The 25,889-nt window shown below is 36.2% G+C and overlaps 1 protein-coding gene across 5 annotated transcripts in view; it reads right to left on the reverse strand.

Annotated features, from left to right (window-relative positions):
- Window positions 1-8,062: 8,062 nt before the first annotated feature.
- The window catches only part of STRN3 (striatin 3), a 58,815-nt gene continuing 40,988 nt past the window's right edge, over window positions 8,063-25,889 (reverse strand). For 4 of the 5 annotated variants that reach the window (XM_079309720.1, XM_079309718.1, XM_079309721.1 and 1 more), the window contains 9 exons: window positions 22,516-22,649; window positions 16,932-17,107; window positions 16,754-16,801; window positions 15,341-15,462; window positions 14,145-14,312; window positions 13,755-13,895; window positions 12,239-12,346; window positions 9,865-9,951; window positions 8,063-9,756 (listed from right to left, as the gene is read on the reverse strand). In XM_079309720.1, coding sequence (XP_079165846.1) covers window positions 9,587-9,756; window positions 9,865-9,951; window positions 12,239-12,346; window positions 13,755-13,895; window positions 14,145-14,312; window positions 15,341-15,462; window positions 16,754-16,801; window positions 16,932-17,107; window positions 22,516-22,649 — 1,154 coding nt within the window. In that variant the 3' untranslated portion in view covers window positions 8,063-9,586. The remainder of the gene's footprint in view (window positions 9,757-9,864; window positions 9,952-12,238; window positions 12,347-13,754; window positions 13,896-14,144; window positions 14,313-15,340; window positions 15,463-16,753; window positions 16,802-16,931; window positions 17,108-22,515; window positions 22,650-25,889) is intronic. The other variant, XM_079309719.1, reaches the window with a different exon arrangement.

Genomic DNA, 25,889 nt, shown 5'->3' on the forward strand with positions numbered 1-25,889 from the left:
TTTGCTTCTACCATTGCAAAGAAATAGGCAGCTTTACCTCACAGCATTCATTCATCAGACAAAAAGCAGGTCTGGGGCACTGAAAGCTGCAGAGTTGAGTGTCCATGTATTTCCATTTCACAGGAATGGTGATGCCATGTTACTTGCACCCTTCATACACTCTTATTACACTCAGGGAGTATAGAAAATACTTTTTAAAGATACAATACTTATATGATGGCAAGCATTTGTGAGCACAGTTTTGCTCTGAGAAAAACATTGGTGGGATAAGGATAAAAAGATGGAGAGCTGGTGAGATACAGAGGCAAGGTGGAAAGGATGGGGACTGTGCTGTAAGTAGAAGGCAAATTTGGAAGAGGAACAGCATGGTAGAGGGTAGCAGTCATGGGCTGAAGCTGTGGTTTGTTACACAAGGTAAGTAAAACCACACAAGGATTCAGTTTTACACTGCCAGACCAAGCAGTACAAAGAGCATGAAGAGAGCTGCAGTGGGAAAAACTGCTGCAGATTTAAGGCTGTCAGTCAAGAATTCAGTCTGCAGGGGATCAATTCTATTCTCTTGTGAGACCAATGAAAACCACTGTAAAGGACCTGGACTACAAGATCTTGAAAAAGTCCCTTCCAACTGAAACCACTTCATGATTTTCTATGCTGTATTTCCCTGAACAGTACTCAGACTCAGAGGGCCTCAGACTTGCAATCCCAATCCTAAAGACATATCACATCAGCATTTAAAAAATGTATTATTCTAGAATAATTTAATAATTTACTCTTTTAGAAAACAGTAGAAAACTCTGAGGCTAGGGGTTTAGGTACTTAACTGTAACTCCCATTAAGCTGTTTCGAATGTCAGATGAAATAGCAGTTAACACAGTTCAAAACTCATCCTTCCCACTTACAGCAATCTAAATTTCCCAAGTTTTATTAGTTTGCTGTGCTAAATAAATTGAAATCCCTTTTTGAACCATGATAACTTCCAGGAAGAGCTACAACCTACAGCCATACTTTGGTTAGAACACATGCCTGAGCACTGGAATCATTCCCTGCCACAAGGTCTTTCCTGGGTAAATTCTCCACTCACAGACTATTTTATAACAGAAAGGAGCATGACTTCCTTTGTCATTGGCAGTATGTCTCATTCTTAGAAGGAAACTCAGGCCAGTGTCTCTGATTCTGCTTACAAATTTTCTCCACCTCAAATTTTGCACCTTGCACAAGTCCTAGGCTCTTAAGTCCTCACTTTACCACGAATCACCTGGTATATACATCTCTTGATAGCATGGCTATTTCTAGCTCTGACAAGTGCAGTATATATGAAAAGCAGGCACACAGTCTAGGACTGAAGGTAAATTGCAAAGAAATCTTCATACAGCCAGACCTTCAACCTGGCAGCAAAACCCTTCTACATTATATCCTTAAGCAGAATGCAAAATGGGTCTCAGAAGTTGACCAACCTTTATTATTATTGTGCAACTATTAATATTGAATTGGAGGGAATGAGAAAGACCCCAAAGAAAGACCATTCTTATGAGAAAACAGTCACTTTAAAAGTACTATTTAAAAAGTACTACAGTGTCTTTTAAAATCAATGCCAATAAAGAGCTATGCAAAAACAAGCCAAAATAATTTCCATCAAAAGTCAACAATTATAATTCTCTACAACTAATAAAGCAATTTTGAAGTGGGATGAAAGAAGAACAGGGTTGGATTTTTTGGCACATTAGTATAGTCCCATCAGAACAGTAGATTCTCCTATAAATATTTTAATTACTTCCATTTGCATTTCATATTAGTGCTGTCACGTAAGCTTTCCCTTCTATGAGACATGGCCCCATAAAATAGAGTATTTTTACCTTCCCTGTTCTGAAGAAGAAAAGTGGAGACAACTGCTTATGCCTTGATTTTAAGCCTTTTCCTTATGGGGCAAGTCTCAATATCACTACCAAGCTTCACCAGTTTTGTCAGCACTTTCCTTCCTTTCATTAGCCTGAAGGGTAAGTCATCTCCAGAAAGCATAAAAAGCCACAAAAATGGCAGATAATTTCTCTGTTCCATGCAAGTGTCACAGAAGGCCTGAGCACACTGTCAATGATCTTTATTCTTAAACAAAATGCCTGTAAACTGGGGACTTAAATCCCCAGCCTAATAAAGTCAATGGTTTTGGTCTTGGGACAGTAAACATCAGTGGCATTTTTGGGAATTGGAAGCAGAACATGACTGAATATCTTGTCATCACCTGTCATCCAAATGGAGACACCAAACCCATGGAAACTTCCAGTGAATAGTTTAAACTGAAGTATGAGCCACTTTTCAGTCATATATGTCTACTAATTGGACCACACGTTCTTTTGCCCTCATTGGCCTCAAAAGTGTTGCCTCCAGCTTCAGCTGAAGGAAGAATAGGTTCTGAATATTTGCTGTCTAAGATTTTAATCTCCACTTTGAAGCAAATGACCACTTCAAATTTAATCTCATTAGGATCAAAATTTTCTTTCCTTTCAAACAATCAAGTCTGGTTAGTGAATTGTCCTTGATGGTAAGCTTCTTTCATGAAATGAAGGGTATTTACTGTTTTGTTACTCTCTAATTTGTTTACATTCATCTATATCTATACACAAATACATTGTGTCCTGTTAGTCTCTGTGTTCCACACGCAGAGCAGTTTGTCAATAGCAGCAGGGTGAGCTGATCTTGAGCCATCCCAGGATGAAGGGAAGGGTTTCCACACCAGAAGGAGCAGGTAGCATCACTCCCCACTGCCAGCAGCTGAGGCTCACACTGACACACTCTGCTGGCAGCTTGGATAGACCCCCAGCCCCGGGGCAGAACTGAACCTACAGCTGAACTTCACCCTGGACCAGCTCCTGAGACACCAGCATGGGAATCCTGCACTGCTGGTTTTGCTAGCAAATGTTAACTAAACTTTCCCAACCTTTGCTGAGGTCAGATGTGGCCTTCACTACTTAACAGCAATGGGAGCATGGCAGAATGAAAGCAAAGGGATATGAAACTATTTTTCTGCCCTGGTGGATGTGATCAAATTACAAGTATGATAAACAATTATCTGCCAAAGAATACAAGTTAGAGACAACAAGAAGTCAAAAGTTTGAGAAAAAGACTGGCGAGATTTAGGAAAATGCTTTAAATTAGATGGGAAAATCACAAAAATTACTAACTGAGCACTACTTTCAAATTTTGGTAAGTTCCAAATCAAACAAACTATATAATTAAGACAGTAATTTTTTCAAATGAAAAGCAAATTCACAAGCATGTAGTTTCTGAAATTCTCTTGATACCATTGGTTATTTTAAGAATATATTACTTGACCAGAAAAGGTAGATGGGAAAACAGCTCTCTCTCATCTAAACACTCTAAATTAGGTGAGATACACAGATTTGTTGAACTAATTCTGCTGAGGACTAGGAAAAAAAGTTTAGGAAAAAAAAGAACCCTGGACCTGTCTGGCACAGCATGTTCGCAGCAAATATATCAACAAGGAATGGTCAGATTTGCTCAAATCCAAACAGAGACTAGACTAACAAAAACAATTAGGAGAAAGTGACCATGATCAGTTGCTTCTGTTAAGCCTAAACATCTGCCAAAAAAGGTTTGACAGAATATAATGTGTGTGCACCATGGAAACTGTCAGGTGTTAGGACGGTGAAATTGGGGAAAATATTTCCAGCCTCTAAGAAATTCTTCTGTATGGCAGCTGTCGGCTACATCTTTACAGAAAACTATGTTTATTAAGATTAGCAGAGTCAGTCACCTGGTTTATCTCAGGCAAGGGAGACACATCAGTAATTCAGAAGCCAACACAGAGCTCCTGTTTTTGCAAACACCTACCCAGGTAATGAGGATGCATCAGTACTTTAAAAAACTTGCTATTGTTAAGGTGCTATAGTATTTCTAACACCAGAACACTGGTGGGAGCAGAGGGAATACAGGGGAAATTTCTGGCTACCACCAAAAGCACCAGGCATGTAAGACAGAGCCACGATTCAGACTCCAACACAGCACCAGTGCACGCAGAGCAGATGCAGGCCCTTTCAAGAGCTTCTGCTTTTGAGCTCCTGCCCCAGCTGCCCACCACCCTTCTGCCAGAGGCCTGATATTTCCCAAGAGCTGGGCTGCAGCAGCCTGGTCTGCACACCCAGCACACTCCTCCCTGCCTGCTGCACACAGGGTATTTCCCCAATAGAGCTACAGATTGTTTTCCTTCCAGCCACTGCTGAGATTTCAGAGAAGGAAGATACTACTTCTGCATGCAGCAAGAGCTCTTTATTCCCACTGCATTTTAAATCTCACAAGAGCTTAGAAAGAAAAGCCCCGTGGATTAAAATTCAAATGAAAAAACAGATACCCACCCACTTCAAGGTACAAAAGAGCAACTGGAGAGAAAACATACTTGAAACAATAAAGTGCTTAAAAAAGGCAATGAGGCAGTCACCACAAAGTCACTCAAGAATACCACCACCTTAGGTATCCCTCCTTTCATTAAAGAAAACCACATCCCCTTGGCCAGCAGCTGTGCATGTGTAAAACCCCAGTAACCATTAGACATGGTCTGAGAAGGGCCCAGATGCAACTGGTCACTCTAGGGACACCAGGATCAATGACAGCTTCCCAACAGCCATATGGCAAGCCAAAGTGGAGACCAGCATCAGAAAACTCCTCAAGGATACACAACCAACAGCGGACAACACAAGCAGCTCTCCCTCTCTCCACAAGGTCTCAAGGCACAGAGGGCAAAATCTCTCCTGCCCTACCTGCTCACAGCTTGCTGTGGGACTCCTGCAGCCCTGCTCTGTGCCAGGCAGAAAGGGCCATCAGAGCCCAGCCAGCCCCAGAAACTGCCTCCCCCAGGGCCAGGGCCACAAGATTGCAGTGAGCTTTTAAAGTCATCCTCTCAGACAGCTGGAACAGGATATGGCCTTCCAGGAGGAAGATTTAAGAGGGAGGACTAAAAAGAAAGCATGTTGTTTTACATTATCAACTCAAAGTCTGTTTCTATATTAAAATTAAAAACAAGCCAATACATTTTTATGACGTTTTAAAGTTTTTGTAGCTTGAACTATTTATTTTTTAAAAATCTGTTGCATTTCAGAAGAATCCTGAAGCCTTCAACTTCTGTTATTTCTTTTTTTTTAAAGTTCTTAAGGGTCGAACATAAATACACACGTGTGTGTACAGATAGATATATACACACACACACTGCAGTAACAAACTGAGTGGTGTGGTTGGCACCTGAGGGATGGGATGCCATCCAGAGGGACCTGGACAAGCTCCAGGAGCTGCTCCATGGGAATCTCCTGAGGTTTAACACAGCCAAGTGCTGGTGCTGCACCTGAGTCAGGGCACCCACCAGCATCAGCCCAGGCTGGGGATGGACAGATCAGAGCAGCCCTGCCCAGGAGGACTTGGGGGTGCTGCTGGCTGAGAGGCTGGACATGACCCAGCCATGGGCACTGCCAGCCCAGAGAGCCAAGTGTGCCCTGGGCTGCATCCAGAGCAGCGTGGGCAGCAGGGCAGGGAGGGGATTCTGCCCCTCTGCTCTGCTCTGAGACCCACCTGCAGGGCTGCATCAGCTCTGGGGTGCCAGCACAGGAACAACAGGGACCTGCTGGAGGGACCCCAGAGGAGGAACACCAAGGTGATCAGAGGGATGGAGCACAGATGGGGCTAACCTGAGAAGGCTTTGAGCTAACCTAATGATGGCCTTCCAGCAGCTGAAGGGAGCCTGTAAGAAAGCTGGAGATGGACTTTCTACACAATCATGTGGTGACATGACAAGGGGAAACTGCTTCAAAATGAAAGAGCACAGGTTAAACTGGATGCTAGATAAAAATTCTTTACTGTGAGGGTGGTGAGTGACTGGCACACAGGTTGCCCAGAGGAGCTATAGATGCCTTATTCCTGGAAGTGCTCAAAGACAGGTTGGAGCAATAAAAAACCTGTTTAGTGGAAGCTGCCCCTGTCCATGGTACAGGTACAGGCTTGGAACTAGATGATTTTCAATGGCCTTTCTATGGCCTTTCAAAAGGCCTTTTTATGAATCTATGAAACTAAACAGAACAAAAATGCAAGGAGTCAGCACTGTATGAGCAAGGGGCTTTCCACTGATGTGAGATGCTGGAGCAGAGTGCTGTCAGTTTTAAAGCAAACTGAAGTGCATAATAATAAGAGCATGCCTGGACAGCGTGTGCCATCAGTTTCAAAATAAATTAGCACACAGCATGTGAAATGGATGGCCACTGATAGCATAACTTCAAGCCCACAGTTTTTCCACCTGGAAAATCCCCCAATTTTCTCCTGGCAAATAAATTTGTCCTTATTATTTCTAAATTAGGGAAGTTTTTAACCAGGGCTTGTTACACCCTTCTATAATGTGTATTTGCTAATTATGAGGACAGCATACTACTAACACTATAATGGACTACAGTCACCACTGATCTGCATAAAACAATTCCTACAATAAAGATAACATGGAGACCAAGTCTTTTAACATCAATCACACCCTAAATGCTAAAGGTATTATCAAACACAGTCAGGTATCTTTCCATTCAGGTTCTGACCAGTCCTTTGGATCTCACAAAAGAGAAGCAAATCCTTTCATAAGATGAGGTGTTTTTGCTAAATAAAAACATTTTGTTCAGCACTACCATTTTCCCCATTACCAGTACTACAGATCTTCCATTCTCAAAAGCTCAAAGCCAACAAATAAAGGCTTCAGCATGTTATACCCCACAACAAATAAACTAAGATGGTTAGAAATAATTGGTAATATTCAATAACTGATGCCTCACTATAGCATTTGATCCACTATGCATTAGTGAACTAAGATGATCATTAAGATTTCAATTAAGGAAAATAAGCAAATATTTTTGGTTTTATCATTTCAATTTTAATACAATTAAAAAAAAAGGTAATGTTATGCATGGTAATGTTTATTAAACAATCACATTTTATTTAAGCATTAAAATGCAGCAGTCTGGAAAAGCTGCCAGAAACAATGTTTGGCTTCAGAAAAGGCGATTATGAAATTACTTCCAATAAAATTCAAATACTCTCTTGTCTGTTGATTAGTTGAATGCTTTAGACTGGAAAGAACAAAAAGTGCAAATCAGCTGAATGTTACTTCCAAAAGTAAAGTCTTAGTGTCCTACAAGCAATTACTGGAAGGCCTCACCTCAATCTTCATGATAAAGGACAAAATTCTCCAATTCCTACACAATTATAATTTACTGTAACATTTCAAGCAATGCAACATTATTACTAAAACAAAATTAACTCCAAAATATAACTGCAGTATTCTGCCTACCATCAGCACCTCTTTCCTTTTTTTTTTTTTCAATTTTAGTTCTAATTTGTTTAACATGAGATGGCATGAAATACATTCTTACTCGAAAACTGGAAACTTACATGGAACAATGCAGTTAAACCACTTATAGGAACATGTTCTAGCTTTAGTTAACTTATACCTAAACATAATACTTTGCATGAAAATATTCATATTGTGGTACTCTGTTTCTGCTGATACAGTTAGAGCAAAGTGACTCATCACCAGAATAGGCAAATGTTGACCTTTAGTTTACTTTTTTGAGGACTTGGAAAGAAATGGACAAAGGTAAGATATACGGGCAAATTTTAGGCATTTAGATTTTTTTTTTTTTTTTTTTAATTCAACACAACTATTCACTGCCAGTTTGAAATAAAAACAAGGTACCTTTCTGGGTCCTAAATCACTTCAGAATCACTTCATATGAAAAGATAATGAAAAACACTGATAATCATCTTAGAAGGTCTGTAAGAATACACTAGCAATTTTTCTCATAAAAATATTCTAAAACATTGTGAAAACATGTTCTTATATGTGGGTACTGCTGCTTGAAACTGAACAGTTGCTCAACATCCAGACAACTTTTACAATCTTGCAAGAGCAAAGCATCTTATAAGCGTAATAAACAAATGGTCATTTTGCTAAAATTGAGACCTAATTTAGTAATCTGTAGAATGACTCTTTCAAACTGTGCAACACAAAATAATGTAGCCAACAGTAACATACAGGTACACCATTTAATATTTATTATATGCATTTTATATACATTATTTTTCAACAGCTGTACTTTTGCTATGTGGTACAATCTTAAAAATTTGCTGATTCATAGTTTGTAAAACAGAAACCTTACAAAACTCATCAAAACTCGCAAACTGATCAGAAAAGTTTTGTGGAAGACTAGAAAAAATACTTTTTTGTATTAATCATGCATTACACAAACAAAATTTTTAGTTACACCATAAACTGAAGCACATCTGAAAAATAAAATAAAAGCAGGGAATAACTAGTCAAAACACAGCAGATTTATGAATCTTGAATTAACTACTTTTGTATTCTATTTGAAATGCAAATAAAAATAATTTTCACTCCAAAGGTTCGGAAACAAGATTGTTTTTTTGGAATAAATTCCACTCTAGGTACTCAAACCAGAGCAAAAAGAATTTCTTGGTTTGCAACTTTAGAATTATCAAATGTCCCCTTTTCTCATCTATTTTAGACTGTTCAAAGAGTGCCATAACAGATATACAGGGCCCTTTAACACACTACATAAAAGGATATAAAGACCAACAAAAAGTGAAATAAATAACAATAGGCCATTAGCAAGATGGGTAATCCTTGATAAATAAACTCGTAAATACAGTAAGATGTACAAAATATCACATAGTGATAGGATGCCAAGATTAATTTTTTTTTAAGAGTTCATTCAGGGGTGTTAACCCCTCTGTGTTTCATTTGAACACATTTTACAGTCCTTTATTTATGAAGACAGTTATGCGATGATGATGAATTAGCATCCTTAAGCAAGGACTTAGCTGAGCTGTATTAGGCAAAAGAAGGGAAGATTGTGGTTACACGGCAGCGGGTCAGTGAGATCTCTGTGTTTTAGGGTTCTATAATGCAGAAAAACATTATCAATACAATCTTGAGCACTGTTGTGACAGGCTAAATATATAAAAAGACTTATAAAAACTAGAATTTTATCCAAACATTTTGTGCAACTAATGCTAAAATATTTTAAGTTAAATTTCCTTTTCTTTAAAGCAAAATAAAAGTTTAAAAGGGGAATCTGTGGCATTCAACTGATAAACAGAAGATTACTAAGAGATGAAAAGAAAGCTACTCTTGGAGCTCACTTCCCCCCACAAGAGCACCACATTCCTAACCCTAAGGCAGCACACAGAGTCCAAAATAAAAGTCTTTTGTAAGATCAGACTCCACGTTTGCTTAAAGACACCTAAAGAACAGACATACGCTCAGTTCATATCCAGTCAAGGCTACAAATACTGGTTCTTTTTTGTATTTGTCCCCACCCCCCCAAATACAGTAATTACAGTTAAATGAATGAGCCTGACATTGTTCAGGATGTGGTGACTTTTCACCAACTTCTACCTGCCCCACTTAAGAGCCTTCACCCAGGCAGATCAGATGTAGTGTCTTATTGGTAACCTTATAATTGATGGCAGTGACGCATTCCCTCTTTTTTGTCCAAACAGACCTGCTGTTATGATGCAGGTTTGTTCTGCTATGTCACACAAATACTTTGGCAAGGGCATCAGCTCCTGCACTGGCAATATATGCTTTTGATGGATGAAATGCTACATCATAAATTGATTCATCCAGCTTTTTCCTATGAGCTGTTATTTCTTGCACACATGTCTTGCTGTCCAAATTCCACAACCTAATGGAACAATCATGGCCTGTTTAAGAAAGAAAGGAAAAAGACATGGTCATATTAGTCAGAATTTCAGTGCATTATAATTGTGTAATTTATATAGAACATATAGAACATGTAAAAAATTCCTTACTTCCAGACATTAAATAGATTCCATTAGGATCTACAGCTAGACTTGTGACAGCATCCAAGTGAGCAACCATAGAATGGATCATTTTACCTAAAAAAAAACCAAAACAACCAAAATCAGTGAATTTCCTGTGAAGCAGTGATGATTTAAAAAAACATCAACCCATTCACCTTAAATGAAATATAAAATAACATGCTTATTATTAGATTCCAGTAATATTTGAATGGCTCTATTCATTAGAAGAAGTTTCAACTGCAAATTCTTGTATAAACAAATGGGGAGATGACACAATTCTAAAAAAGGTGTTTCCAGTGTAAGCAATCTTTTAATCAACTTGGTATCTTTACTGGCAGCAACAACAATGGGTGAGAACCTCTGCCTCTTAAATATCCTAATATCTGCCCCAATAGGACAGTGTTGATGAAGCTCTGTAAAACAAGACTTACTGAGCCATATCAGTAGTCCACCTATCTCTGTCATTTCTAGGAGAGAAAAATAAGGCAACTATAGGTGATACTTGCCCAAAATATTCTCCAGCTTCTAACAATTAACTGGTTATGTCACAAACCAGAACAGTTAACTTTGCATTCAACTACTCTTAATGCATTTCTTTACGTTGATCTCTGCTCCTGGATTCCTAATAGTATCTTTTAGCACCTCATGATGCTTTTTGGAAGGAGTTCTGGAATGTTTAACTGCACAGAAGAAACTACTGCCTCTCTCCTTGTCACCCATTGGTGATTAGCAACTGAACCTCAGTTCATGTGTTGAAAAAGAGAGCAAATAAATCCCTGTAAGACCATGACCAACATGAAGAAAGTATATCAGCTTTGTTCAGTTGTTTGTCTTGAAGAATCTCAGCCTATTCAGTTTCTAAGATTCTTCATGAAGAAGCTAAAAGCTACTGAAGATCCTTAGATCATCTTTCTAACCATTCTCTGAAACATATTAATTTGGCTACGTATGTTTTGAGTTAAGGGAGACTGCATTCAAAATATTCATACAAAGGTATCAAAAATGTTCCCTTTTGCTTTTTGTTCCTTTCCCCCCTTCTAACATGCCTTTTGCTATTCTGACTACAAAGCAAAAAACTAGTATTTTTATAAAACCTCTTATTTTAACTCCAAGGTTTTACTTTGAATAAGAACAGTCAGCCCAGTGATTATTATTTTATATTACAATGTTTATTTTTCCTTACATGTATCATTTCACATTTATCCACATGGAATTTAATTTGCCTGCTTTTATGTCTTTTAAGATCTCCAGTTCTTCCTTGTCAGCCTTCATGCTTAATAACCTGAATTAATGAATGTCAGTTAATATACTGTTCCCTGTTCAGATGAATCACTCTGTTCACTATTGCTGATCCCTCCAGACCCGCTGATATTTTACTCCACAAAAAGATAATTTTCTTCTATCCTCAGTTTCCTGTCTTTATTTTTTCATGCAGATTTTTTTTTAATTTTTAAATTCTGTTTCTTTGAAGCAATAAACCTTAATTTCAGCAACATCAACACAATGTATTTAATGACAACAATTCAATACATACATTTATGGCAGGTGCAAAGTGGAAAAAAAGTCCAGTTCTTTTGCTTTAGAAAACAAAAACCCCAGGAACACTATCTCTTACAGGGCCCAAACCAAACACACTTCAAACAGGGGTTTAGCATGTGCTTACTTAAAGTGAGCTTAATTTTTTTTTTCTTTCAACTTTGATAGGTAACATGTAGGAAGTGACAGGTAATTTCACAATTAGGAAGTTTAAGCTTGTTTTTAAAATTATTTTAATTAATTTAATTAGTAATTATTTATTTTTGTCATGACAGACAGTGAGTGCAGTTTTCTCCTATTTCTCCATTCCTCCTTTTCTCCATTCTTTATCCTCTTTCTTCCAGATCCCTTCCTGTTTCATAAACCTTTTTAACAGCTTAAGTAAAACATAGGATTTTATTACCATGATGAATTTAGGGTTATTTCTTGCCCCAATAGGTACTAAGTGATCTTTTATACTACTGAGAACTGAAAAACATAACTGACACATGCTTAGAGTTATAAGCATGGAAATGATGAAAGAAGGAACAAAGCAGACATACTCTATAAATTAGGAATGCTCTATATTAAAGACCACTTTCTTGTTCCTCACAACCATCTCCGCCTGTTTTGAGAGTGCTTTCTGAACTTCTGAAATCACAATTGCAATAGCTATCACTATTTCACAGAGAAAGTACTGAAAAGGTTTAATCTTAGAAATACCAAAAGTTCTATTTTCTGTAAGACTACATAACTAGAGCAAGTTTTCTACAAATAGATTCTTCCCATGTCATTCAGATTTCTTAAATATATTCATATGTACAAACTAGGTTCTCTTTATCCTTACCCGTTTTGTTGTCAAAAAATTTGATGTGTCTATCTTCATGTGCTGTAATCGTTACAGGAAGTGTGGGATGACTTACTACCTTGTTAATATGATTATTTGATTGTACACCTGAAAATAAAATAAAAGAATATTCATCCACCCACCTTCAAGAGAATTTTAAAGTTAAAATGACAGTATTTTAGCATTACACTTTAGATTACCATATTATTTTATATTATGTAACTAATATTTTATGACCAATGTACTTCCTAAGAAATAAGCTTCTTGCTTTTACAGGATGGGGCAAAGGGAGGGAGACTAGCCAAGGTACTGCTTTTACACAGTTTTGTAACCTGTGTTGAAGTCTGTAAGTTTAATTATTAAGTAAACTACACTATTTAGAGGGGAGAAGCAGATTCTCCCCTTGTATTATTCTTTTAGATCACATTTTATAGAAAGGAATGAGCAGAAACCAGATGTTTTCCTTATGAAACACTCTAGGAGGTTCACAGAAAGAAATCTATATAGTTTCATCAAATACATGCAATTAATTCTCGATGAACTACCTCTCTGTAGCACTATTTGCAGCAACATGATTTCTAAAAAGTTCCACCAGAAAGCATTTTAAATCCCAACCTGTGCAGAATTCTACACTGAACTAAATGTTCTGTTTAATTCACCTATTATTCACCTACTTGTCTTAATACCCTCCATGTAAAACCTATATAATGAAAAATGTCATTTAATATACAAATCAGACAACTGAATCTTAAGAAATCTTAGTGAAAGCAACAGTTACTGTTCTCTATCTCTAACTACTTTCAAATCCTGCTAAGAGTCATTGGGTGGAAGGGACTTTTAACATCATCTAGTTCCAAACCCTCTGCCATAGGCAGAGCCAGCATCCACTAAACCAGATTGTTTAAAGCCACATTCAACTGGCCTAGAACACTTCCCAGGGACAGAGCATCCCAAATTCTCTGAGCAACCTGTGCCAGTGTCTCACCACTCTCACAGTAAAGAACTTCTTCCTAATAGCTAATCTAAACCTACTCTCTTTCAGTTTAAAGCCATTTCCCCTTTTTTTGTCATCACATGCCCTTGTACAAACAAGTTCCTCTCCAAATCTCTTGTAGACTCCTTTACGTACTGGAATATCACAGTAATATCTCCCATGAACTTTCTCCTCCAGACTGAATAACCCTAACCCTTTCAGCCTGTCTTCACAGGAGAGGTGCTACATCTCTGGGATCATCTTGATGGCCTTGCTCTGGACTCAGTCCAACAGGTCTATGTCCTTTTTATGCTGAAGCCCCAGAGATGAATGCAGCACTCCACCCAGGGTCTCACAAGAGCAGAATAGAGATGTTAAAACACCTTTCCATTGTGTTTGTTCCAAGCATCTATCCATCTTTAAACTGAACAATGCAGTAGAGGAGTAAAACTTCTATTTACTACAGCATACAATGAAGTATCATAACAATCCAACAGGTACCTCATTCAAGATGTGTATTTATTACAGAAGAGCTCTACTTACCAGATTCTACTTGTGATGAAAACATTACCACCGACTGGGATGTTTCTAAATCATAGATGACTGTGCTGCCAGTGTTAAAAGATGCCACCATATGAGCAGGGTCACAACCTATAAAGTCGACTGATGTGGGTATTCCATGCTCTAGAATGAGTGAAAAACATCTTTAGAAATAACAAAACACTTCAAAAATTCCTAACAGTTTAAACATTTAAGGTCATAGTTAAAGAAGATATTTGCTCTTTTCTTTAAAGTAATGCTATAGCACCATGATTATTTTATTACAAGGTATTCTTTTAGCTATGTTACCTAGTTTGGATAAATGGAGATAATGAGCCTGATGCATCAACAGCTGCCTCATAAGAGATTTTCAAAATCACTGCAAAAAGTTACCTTTCTCTCCATTGTAAGTGCAAATACAGGGAATTTTTTCCGGTGGGTTCCATAACCTAATAGTGCCATCTGCTGAACAAGAGAGTAAGTGATTCTTTACACCACTGTAAGCAAGACCCCAGACTGCATCTGTGTGAGCAATTAATGTGCCAGCTAGAACGTTTGGCTCTGGAAAAGAAGTTCAGAAAGGAAACCATTTTAGTGAAAGAGCATTAAGCATTTCTTGTACCTCAACATAAATTAAATACCTTATATGCCAGCTGTATATCCTCCCTGCCCTTTCTGTTTATGCAACAGCTAGAATATTACATGTCATTGTGCACAACCACTGCCATCTTTCTCAAAAAAAAAAAAACCCCAACCTAACAGGAAAACAAACAAACTCAACCCAAAAAATCCTACCAAACCAAACCAGTCAATGAAAAAACCCCCACAAACAACTCAAAAAACTATGTCCCTTTTTCCAGAATTATACACTCATGTTTTACCACCTACTCTCTCATTTCTTCCTTCCAAATTCAACACCTTAGAGATGCTTGATCACAGCCCTTCCTTCCACTTAAACACTGGAGGATGCTTATTTGATGTGGTATGTACTCAGCATACTCTGCTGACATATAGGTATGGTCTAAAGCTCTCAAGCACATTGATAAAAAAACACGACTAATTTTTTCCTGCATAGCTGGGAATCTTATTTTCATCTCCCTGATACTTTATAGTTGCCTTTTATAGAGGATTTTTAAATCTGTGCAGAATTTTCCAAGCAATTATCAGCTACTTAGAGACATCAAAAATTAAAGATATCTAAAGTTAGGGACCTGAGATGAAAGTCAAACAGGAGACACAGAATCTGAGCACACTTATTTTAGTTTCCTGGCAAATTTCCATCAGAATAAATAAATAATCATTAAGAAGTTGCAATTGCGGTTCAAAATTTTTTGCTGCTCAAAAACGATGATTTTTTTTTTCTTTACTGCACAAATCTCAGTAATTACTGTTTCACACAAAGTACATCACCAGTGCAAGTGGGAATAAATAACTAATGTTTGCCACGTGTAAGCAGTTGAAAACACTCAGCATAGCTGAGAAATGGCAATAATATTTCACAAAAGCTCTAGAAAACAGATTAACATCAAGCAGAAAAAGCATGTTCAACACAATGACCAAAAGTTGTTTATGTTTTAAAAGGTACTTACCATAGGTATCATATGGATCCACATTAGGGCTAGGCATGTTCCACCACTGGATGGTTGCATCAATACCACCACTGAAACACTGTTCTCCATTGGAACTAATTGCCAATGACAATACAGGTCCACTATTGAGAGAGAGAAAAAAGCTGATTGGTAACTGCCTACAGGATAGAAGTGAAAATTTGGCTATTTTTAAAAAAACCTCTGAATTGGCTTAAGCAGTTAAGAATCCCTTAAACTCCATAGAAAAATTTTATTAAACCATTTTTAAAGTATCAACAAGTGATACCAAATCAACCTCTATTTAAATAATCCTAAGTAATTAACTAAAACGATACCAACTGAAGCAATTCAAAGAACACCACCACATTTCTCAGAAGCAACAGTAACTAAAACCTACAAATGGTGAGTTTTTTCAGTGTGTGTATGCCAACCTAACAGCTATGTGTTCTCAATAACTGCCTGAGGTGAAAAATAGTAAAACTATTTTGTTTCATCACACTAGAAGTCACAGGGTGGGGGTTAGTTCTCTATCAGAATTTCTCCAAACCTCACCCTTCAGTATTCACTAGCAAACACACAAGTAACAATTTAAATATGGACAGAGATCTGGAGAATCCAACTGATCAGTGACCCTCTATATCACCCACAAAAACTTGTATTTCATGAGGACAAGTTGGTCACACAAACTGGGGAAGAGTGTTTTATGCTTTAGGTAATAAATGAGAAGGTAAGACACTATGTTCTGTCATGTGGTATGAAGGAAGGAGAAGGTGATAAGAGCATGTGTAGATTTCCTAATATAAACTACGAATTAATTTTCTTTTTTGCTGTTTTTGATGCCAGCACAAGAAGTGCCACCCACTTCCATGATTATCAAAGAACCCTCTTGAAGCTTACCTGCTAACTGGGTTGGAGAGTGGATCTTTACTTATATAAGCAAAGTACTACTCTGGCTATCAACTGTGTGTTTTTACCTTGTCTTCTTATTGAAAGAAAGCAGAATTCAGAAGTACCAAGTGAAACTCTGACAGTAATAAAGCAGTTAACACAAGCTGAAGCACTAGCCAAGACCAGCCTCTACCTTTCCCATCTTTTCCGTGTATTACATATAAAATCCATGGTCCCAGACATGTCTTAGGTGATTACATTATCGTCATCTATAATCTCTCCTTTCCACTGCAACTAATCAAATCTGCCACTTTCTTATTCTTCTGTTATCATGGACTCTGCAATTCATGACAGGGACTTGGTATTAAAGCTGCTTTACAAAGTATGATGGGCTTTGTCTAAACAATGTAGAAAAATTAGAATTTGTGGCTTTTACACTGAAACATGGAATTTTACACAGTTTTTTATGAATACATGAGATAACAACAATACATTTATCGGCCATGAATAATGTCAAACACTCACATGTGGGCCCTAAATGTGTAGATGGGTTCTACATCTAAAGAGGCACTCCTGAAAGAAAAAGAAGAGTTATTACACCACATGAAATCTCTACCAAAATACTCCGAAAATTTTAAGAGCTTAATCATTTTCAAAGGCATTTAAAACACAACTGATGTTTTATAAAAACCCATATACTTGCTTTTTGGCAGGAACCGTTTTCTGCAAATTCCAAAGTTTTAGAGTATGGTCCTCAGAGGCTGTAACCAGCACAGGCTCTACAGGATGAAAAGCTAATGCTCGCACTCCATCAAAATGACTGCGTAGCGTATACTTAGGGTTCCATGTCTTTCTGAAGGCATCTTTATTAGCTGGCAACTTAAAAGAGAAAAGGAAAGCAGTCATTTTATCTTGCATTTGAAAACATGTATTTTATAGCTATCCCCTTATATTTTTGGAAAACAGCTTATGCTTGATTTGGTTAATATATATTCAACCTTAAATTTACATTTATCTACTGATTTATCTATATACACCTACAACCCCATGTGGCCAGTTAGACAGGCTGCAAACTTTTCTGTTTAACAGCTTCCTTTGACCCAGTCTGAAATGACTGATATATAATGTTGAACACACAGACAACTTCATTTTCAAAACCTCTTTTAGTCCTTTTGTGCAATTTCTTCCTTGCAGAAAAAGAAATGTTTCATTGTGCATCATGTCTGCACCCCAAAAAGAGATTTTAGCCATCCAAAGCTCATTTATCATTTAAATACAGTAAAAGTGAACTTGAGGTGCTTGGTGAGTGATCTTCCTGAGATGAGTAACTTGACTGAGATTGACAAGAAACATGTATTGTTCTTGAATACTCCTATAGGTGAAGTTATGTACACAGAAATAGCTACTCAAAATTACAAAACATATTTGTCAGGATTTTAAACATAATATAACACAAATATTTTTTTAAGTCTTTAATGAGTCTCAAATATATTTGTGAGACAATAACTTAGCTGCTTTGTGAAGCAATATATGCAAACTATACATTTATATACTGTGAACATCCAATAGTCTTAAACTACACTGTTATGCTATAATGCAATAATTACAGCTACTTAATATTAATTATAGGTAACTCAGAAGAGTTACCAGAAAAATTCAAGCCATTTTAGTGATTGTAAGAGACTACAGCTTTGAATACAATTTATACTTATGCAGCAAGCATAAAGACTTAAAAGACTACATCCCATCCTAAGCCTTCATCATAAAGAAGTAACATGGGTACTTCTCTCTTCCTCTAAAGGCAGTTTAGAAAATGATGAACAAAATAAGCAAACTAAGAATGAATGAAAATTAATTGTATCCTTTGTCTTACACAAATGGAAACTAATTGTATCCTTCATCTTACACACTATCTTTTCAGCATGCAATTGTTACAGTATGTTTCCCAACTGCAGGCCAGAACAGCTTGACAATATCAAACTAATTTCAGCAACATTAAGAAGAATTAAAATCTCCCATAGCTAATCAAATCTTACTACCTTTTATCTGTCAGGACTGAAAATTATCAGGTAATAGTGTAACATGTACTGCAGTAAGTATTTCTGGACCAAGTCTATAACCTGGATTGAATTATCACTACTCACTCAAAACAACTTCAATTCTATCCAACAAAACAAAGAAGTTCAGACAATGAAATTTACTGTTCTAAGTTACAGATGTGCAGACTTTTTCATTATATTACTGTAAATTTCTGTCCTGAGTGCAAACTCTACCTAATTCAAATCAAGTCACAGAAACTTGTTATATCAGACATGTAACCTGAATTTTTAGGGTTCTAAAAGTAACAACCAAGAAATAGATGTTATAACAAATCAATTTGTTTGCAACCTGCCTACTTCAGAATACACTCAATACTACAATATTTTTACTGAGATTTAAGTTATTTAGCACTACATTGCATATTATATACAAGCTTCATAAATATCTCCAATCTTCTGCTTCAGGAAACAGAGCAGAGTAAATTGTGCAGTCCTGCATTAAATACAATTTGGACTAAACTGTTGATTTATTTCCATCCCCAAATGGAAAAGGTGGGGGTGGGGGAGAAAGGAGAAAAAGAAAAAGGTATTTTCCAAACAGATAAGAATCCCTTGATATTTTAAATTCTCATTATGTAACATATTCACTCATCTAGCTAATTTATCTTGCCTCATGTATTTGTGGTGATCTAGGGCTTAGAGAAATGGAAGTAAAAAACTTGAAATAGCAATCCTTAATTTTAACACATTATATGTCCCAGATTATGCAGAAGGCTTTCAAATTTTTGGGTGCAATGTACATCCACACAACAATATCTATTACAGTTGTGGTGAAAAGTCATTTGAGAAAATCAGAACTGGATACAGTGGACCTAATTTTCCAAAATACACAAAGAGTTGATTCTCCTTTTTTCTTTGCTCTTAAGATGATTGTTACAGGGGTAATTTTGTTCTTGGCTGTACAGAGAAATCTGCTAAAATGCAAGGTATAGAATTTACACAAGTTATGAAAACTGAGGTAGATACATTTCATATTTTAAATATAGCTTTGAAGTTTTAATTTTTGTTAAATGGATGAGAACATCGTGGTTCTTTTAAAAGACACCACATACACTCTACTAGAAGTCTCGTTATATATACACACCAATTTTTAAAAATTCCTTTCCCTATCCATGTTTCTAATGGATCTTGATATCCTTACTGCAAGATTTAAGAGAACAACTGATACACCTTTAAAGAGATCCTTGCAATCTCTAAGAAAAAAAGCTAACCAGTTATGTATTTCCAAAACACAACCAACCAAAACACCCAACTCCACCTCAGAAAAACACAGTCAAGGACTCTTGGAAAAGAGATTTGAGGATTACAAAGGATAAATGTGAGATTATTTTATATAATGGGCCAGAGCAATAATGGAAAAGCAGTGAAATGTGACAGTATATATCAATGTTCAAAAATGTGGTATCTCCAAAGCCTTTCAAAACTTAAGGTATAGATGGACACACTGTCCCACTAAGTCTGGACACTCTACTCTAAAGTGTGCATTTATATATATACACACTGCCAAGATAATCAAATTCATGAGAAGACAGACTATGGAACCATACAACTTCACTAGCAGTTCCTCCTTTTTTCCATGGACTTTACTAAAGACCAAGAAAGATCAAACAACCCATTCATTCTACCTTGTAAAGCACAGGCAAACTAGACTGAGACAACACCTGAGCTAAACAAATAAAAAACAACTCCCTCCCACCAAAAAAAAAAAAAAAAAAAAAAAAAAAAGGCACCAGAGAATGAAGCTCTTCCTTGCCCCTGCAGTCAACAGAATCCTAACACATTGTGAGAAGACAAGCATTTCCCTATCTCAAGTATTCCCCAACAGCAAACAAAAAATTCAGAAAACAGTAATTAATAACTGCAGTGTCTTTTTATGTTTCAATGTTATTTTTTTCTTTATAATGTTTCAATTTATTGGAGATTTCCAAGTCTACATGCTCTGATAAAGGAAAGCTTTCCATTTTTTCAGTCTTACAGCAGAAAAACACAATTCTCTGCTGCAATGGAATCTAAAAATATACAAATGGAAGCATTTGATTTGGCAACATTATTCCCTCAGGATACAAACAAGTATACATGCATTGAGATCAATGTAAGTAACTAGAGAATAAGAAACATGACTTGAGATGACTACTGTTTAACAGATGACTATTCTTGGAGACAGCCTGTGAACTTAATCAAACATACAGAAATCTTGTGAGTTACAGCTGAAATTCCTAAGATTTATACTCAATCTCCACCCTGTAGCAATATCCTCTTGTTTTCAAAATACAACACTCAAGGACTGATACACGAAAGCCAGTGGAAGGCTGTTGTGGCTTTATTTATTCATGCACTCTAATGGTTCACAAAAGCAATTTAAAGGGCATGGACCTATTTGGGAGCAAACACATTAAGTGTTCTGCTTTGAGGTTTGTTTACTGTTCTTCTTTTACTTACACATTAACTTAGTGAAACACCTCCTTGTCTGGAGATACACTGGAAAAGGAGGAGACTTCAGCTAAGCTTACAAGGGCATTTAACTATGATGTCCTACAAGCACTGCATTACAGACACAAGGTAAGACATGGTCTTATTGTGCTGCTAATCCACAGCTAGGAGGGAACAACTTCAGAAATTAAGAAAACTATCAGAGAACTTTTAATCTAAAGAAAAATTGTGATGAAAAATTAATAGCATCTGCATTTCAGTTTCTTCAAAGTAATGACAGGACACTGTCATCTTAAATATAAAAAACCCTGTTGCCATCTGTATTATTTTATATTTTGTTTTTTCTAAGATGCACAGTCAGAAGCCACTGTGCATTTTTCAGCTATGCCTTAAAAGTAAGAAAACATCCTAAAACTACTGGGAAAGGAAGACTGGACAAGAAGCAGGAAACCAAGTGACAATTATGGTCAATCACAACTCATTTCGGTGGTCTAGTAAGAAAACAAAACTCTACTTCTATCTTTTGTCTCCTGTATACACCAGATATTAGAGTATGAAATAGCCTCTTCTCACTCACATGCCAAACCAAGCTGAAACTAAAAGGAGGCTTTAGTAAAGGGCTTCAGTGAGAAAATTTTGAAAATTCAACTACATTGGAAAAGTAAAATCAACTTCATCTACAGGATGATTAACACCTTGCAACCTTCAACAAATGTGTGCTTCTACTGCAAATTTATTAATTTATTTGCTCAGGTAGCACTTCATATTTGTGTATTTATCAGCTTTAAGTTGTGTATTTATCTGCTTTAAGTTTCCCAAGAGCAAAAGTAACCTCTATTCTGCACCACTGTGCACCACAAAAATTGTTTTGTCAGGTTTTTCGCAAGTAGCACAGATTCTCATGTAACAGTTTGACTAGTTGGTATCAATTATATTCATTGTAATGCTTTTTGAGTTTAGTTCTGGCTTCTCTAAATATCCCTCCATCTCGGAATAAGCAAAATGGCTACACACTGTTTTATAACATAGCTCACAAAAAGTGAGCTATATCATAGTTCACAGAAGACAGCAATACACTACAAAGTTGCAATCTGCAGTCAAGCCAATACCAGACATTTTAAATACAATACTGCATGCAAAAACTTACCTGAACACTTCCCTAACCAGCCATCCGATGTGACTAGCCAATGAAAAATTCATTTAACACTATTGGTAGAAGCTTAATGAATACGGTCAAAAGAATGCCAGAACACTCTGGATTATAATAAAAATAATCCCTAAAAGCTTACCTCTGAATTATACTACTATATGAATAGTATAGGCATATACTATTTATATATATATACACTATACTACTATATATACAGTTTATTCTGTTAACACTACTTACACATCAAAAGGATAGCAAATAAATAAGTTAATACCAGTATTTTTGTTTCATGCCATGTCTACTCAAGACTCCATTTCAATGTAAAACTGTCATTTTGGTCATGTTAAGACATTAATATTCATTTAATGTCATAATACATTACCCCTCAGTGACAAAATCTGAATCAAATCATTAATGTAGAAAAATACCAAGAAATCTCACTTAATTCTGGTTACTCAGATTACTTATCTCATCCACAAGGTGATATTTCCTTCCAAGTAACAGCTTTTACTGAAGAAGTGCATCAGTAATGTTAAGGGTTGAGGAGAGGGGACCCAACTATTATTGGTTAAACTATATAAAGAATTTTAAAATAAAATTGCACTTACATCATAACTATAGTCTGCATCATTTGTTACTGTCAAGTCTGCAAGGTCTCCAAGGCCCAGTACACTTAACAACACATCATCAGAACCCATAATAAATGACTTGCCTCCTCCAGGTGGAAACGTTATTGGCTCAGCTACAAAGAACAAAACAGTTTCTTTAAGTCTCAATAGAGTAATTCAAATTCATGAAAAGCTGCATTATTCATCACTTAACAGCAAAGCAGAGCTTAGAACTGAACTTCTATGTACTACATACAGCCCCAACCAAAAAAAAAACCAAAACGAGAGCATGAAGACACGCACACATGTGCAAACACACACACATTATATACACAATTCTTGTACCATGCTTTGTCATTTGATTACAAGTTACTTTACAGAGGCTTTGATACTGACAAGTGACTTGACTGACATTACTTTACACTGCAATATCAAACATATATCCCAGGTCTCCTGAGCTTTTATTCATTACACCATGCTCCCTGCCTTCCATCCACTTGCAAATAAGTCTTTGTGTTTTATACTAGTCAAATATTTCTACTTGTATACTGACATATTTTTTTCAAACAAAAGACTCTGCAAAACATCTCTTCCACTTTAAGTTGTTTCAGACAAGTGAAAAATGAAAACATCTATTATTTATTCATTTCCTCTCTTAGGTACTTGGCATGATTTTGGATTCTAATTTTAAAGTACACTCAACTGATACATATGCTGCCTAGCTATGCATTTCTCAAATTAAAATTTAACATTTCTGTTAATTATCATTTAGAATGAATAGAAGTTATATATAGCCATTCACATGAATTCACATCTGAATAATAAAGTTTAGAATATGCATCCATATTTTTTACCCTCTTCAACAATTCTGTAAATCTGCCTCAACCCACAAATTCAGCAGTAAGGAAAAGGAATGAAGGCTTAAACACTGTGATGCTTCAGCACATTTTAGAGGTACTTTTAATACTCAGTTTCCTATTCCACTTTAAAATAGCAACACTTGTTAAGTAGAGTACGTCAAATTAAGGTATGTGTGAACTTTAGCTAAGTATAAGCATCTGCAAAATATGTTAAATGATATTTTACATCTTGAAAAATTAAAATTGATTAACTTTAGAATTTCACTGATCTGGCAGAGAGAGTTATAGCCTCACTTTAATGCCACTCCTTATTTCTAATCCTCCTAGAAAACCCTTCAGTCTCAGAGAAAATAGTTTCCAGTTTCCTGGGGTTTTTGTCTTCTAAAAGTAGTTCCAAACAAGAAGACTAATAATTAACACCTTCCTGTTTAGAACACACATCCCCATTATCACATATGGCTACTATCTGAATGGTAACCTAGCCCAACCCACTCCTGCTGACTGGCACCACTGCTAGGGCTAGACAAAGAGGAGCCAGTCCAGCTAGATCAAAATACATCACCTCTCAAGGATAAAACAGGTTCTAATAGTATGATACTATTAAGAAATGTAACCTCATTAGCACCATCAACACAACCATTTGTGAGAATCTAAGAACATAATCTATGTAAGAATACAGACTGATGTTCCTACGATTGTATAAACAGAGCAAACAATATTCTAACTATGCACAATCATCTCTTGATAAAATATGCACAGTCCATATAGAGGTTTGACTGATAAGAATGCTACATTATATTAATAGCCAAAAATGGCTTATCATGCCATTACATGAATTACACTTTTCATTTCCATTACTAATTTACTAAAACTCTACATTTGATGGTCTACTGAAAACCACGTATGTTTCAAAAAAGACATATTCCTACAAACATCTATTTACTTTCCTGTTACTCCTATTTGATCTTTAGGACAGGCCCACAAAGTTTAGATAAGCCCTGTAACTTGTCATACTAATTCTTTGTGAAATTAATGTCACCTGACCTTAACAGATCAGCTTTTCTATGCTTTATTTAAAAAATTAAGGACCACCACATCAAGAACCTATAGTACAAATTCATCAAGTTTTGTTTGCATGAGAGACTGTCTCTTTATTTAAAGCTTCAAAATTAATGCTACTCAAAATTCAGAAGACTATTTTTCAATACTAAAGTTGTCCGTATGTATGTACAGTGTGTTCTATAATTTATTAGTAAATTTTATATTTTAGAGTGAAGAACATTTGAGAAGTTTAAAAAATGGTTGCAAACTGGTTTTGTAAAAATGAAAGGCAGAATAGTAACACAATGAAAAATGCATGACATTACAGTTACTAAAAATAAAGACCCACATTTTCACATACCAAAACAATGCATCAATAGATATATGCAAACGATGGTTAAATAAAAACTTTTTTATGCGTTTATCTAGAAAAAAATCCAAATATTTTTCTAACATACAGCACAATATTGTTCTCAGAGCATAATATAAATGCTTAACTGAGTTTGCAATCAATAAATATAAAAATGTGATAGGACAAGTTCCGTTATATTTGAAAGTAGGTGACATAAATACTGAAATATAAAATTGTGTAATTAAATATTTGCTTAGCCAATCCGAACCGTGCTTCTTACCTTGAAGTTCTTGACATCATACACATTAAAGTCAAAATCAAGCATTAATACATGTACAAACTGAAACTGCATTAATCTCTGATCAGATATATATGTTCATATAGGCTGCTGTTGTCTACTGTACACCAAGGACACCTTAACCTTGTTTCCCACAAAGTTAATACGTGGTAAACCAAAAGCTTTCATATCCACGTAATTAGCTGTTACTGCTCTTTTTCTGCCAATCTGTAGATTGACAGCTCTGCAGTCTGTAGACATTAAAAGTGAAAAACAACCAGTCAAGAAAGTAATTCTCTCTACACTGGATGGAAAATCATGTTGATAACATTTCTGAAGTAACAGAATATGTTGAAATGGAAACTCCAATTTCTCATGGCCAAAATTATCAAGTACGATTATGGCATGACATCATATTTCCCCAGGCAGTTCAGGGTGAGAAAAAAACAAAACCCAACCCAAAAACCAAACTCTCACACCTTTAGAGGTATGAAAGAGATATATTCCAAGCCAGTTAGTGTCAGTTCCTCCCTGAATCCCCCTTCAATAAAAAATTATCAACCACTACCTCAGAACTGTAATATTTCAAAATGTAGCATAGAACTTCCATACAGTCACAAGAACATTATGGTTTGATAAAATTCATCAGCATAGGCTAGTGGATTCCAGGAAGAAAGCCTAAGCTTTTAGAACATAGCTGAATAAATAACTGAGTATAATCTGTATTTGTACTGCATGGTGTAAAATCTATATTTTATGATAATGAAATATTTGGCCTTGTAACACACCTAGAAGGAATTAAAATACAACACTGCCTGTTTGTTTGCAGTTTTGCACCATAAGG

The sequence above is a fragment of the Erithacus rubecula genome (genome assembly GCF_903797595.1).
Source record: "Erithacus rubecula genome assembly, chromosome: 6".
In the NCBI taxonomy this organism is placed as follows: Eukaryota; Metazoa; Chordata; class Aves; order Passeriformes; family Muscicapidae; genus Erithacus; species Erithacus rubecula.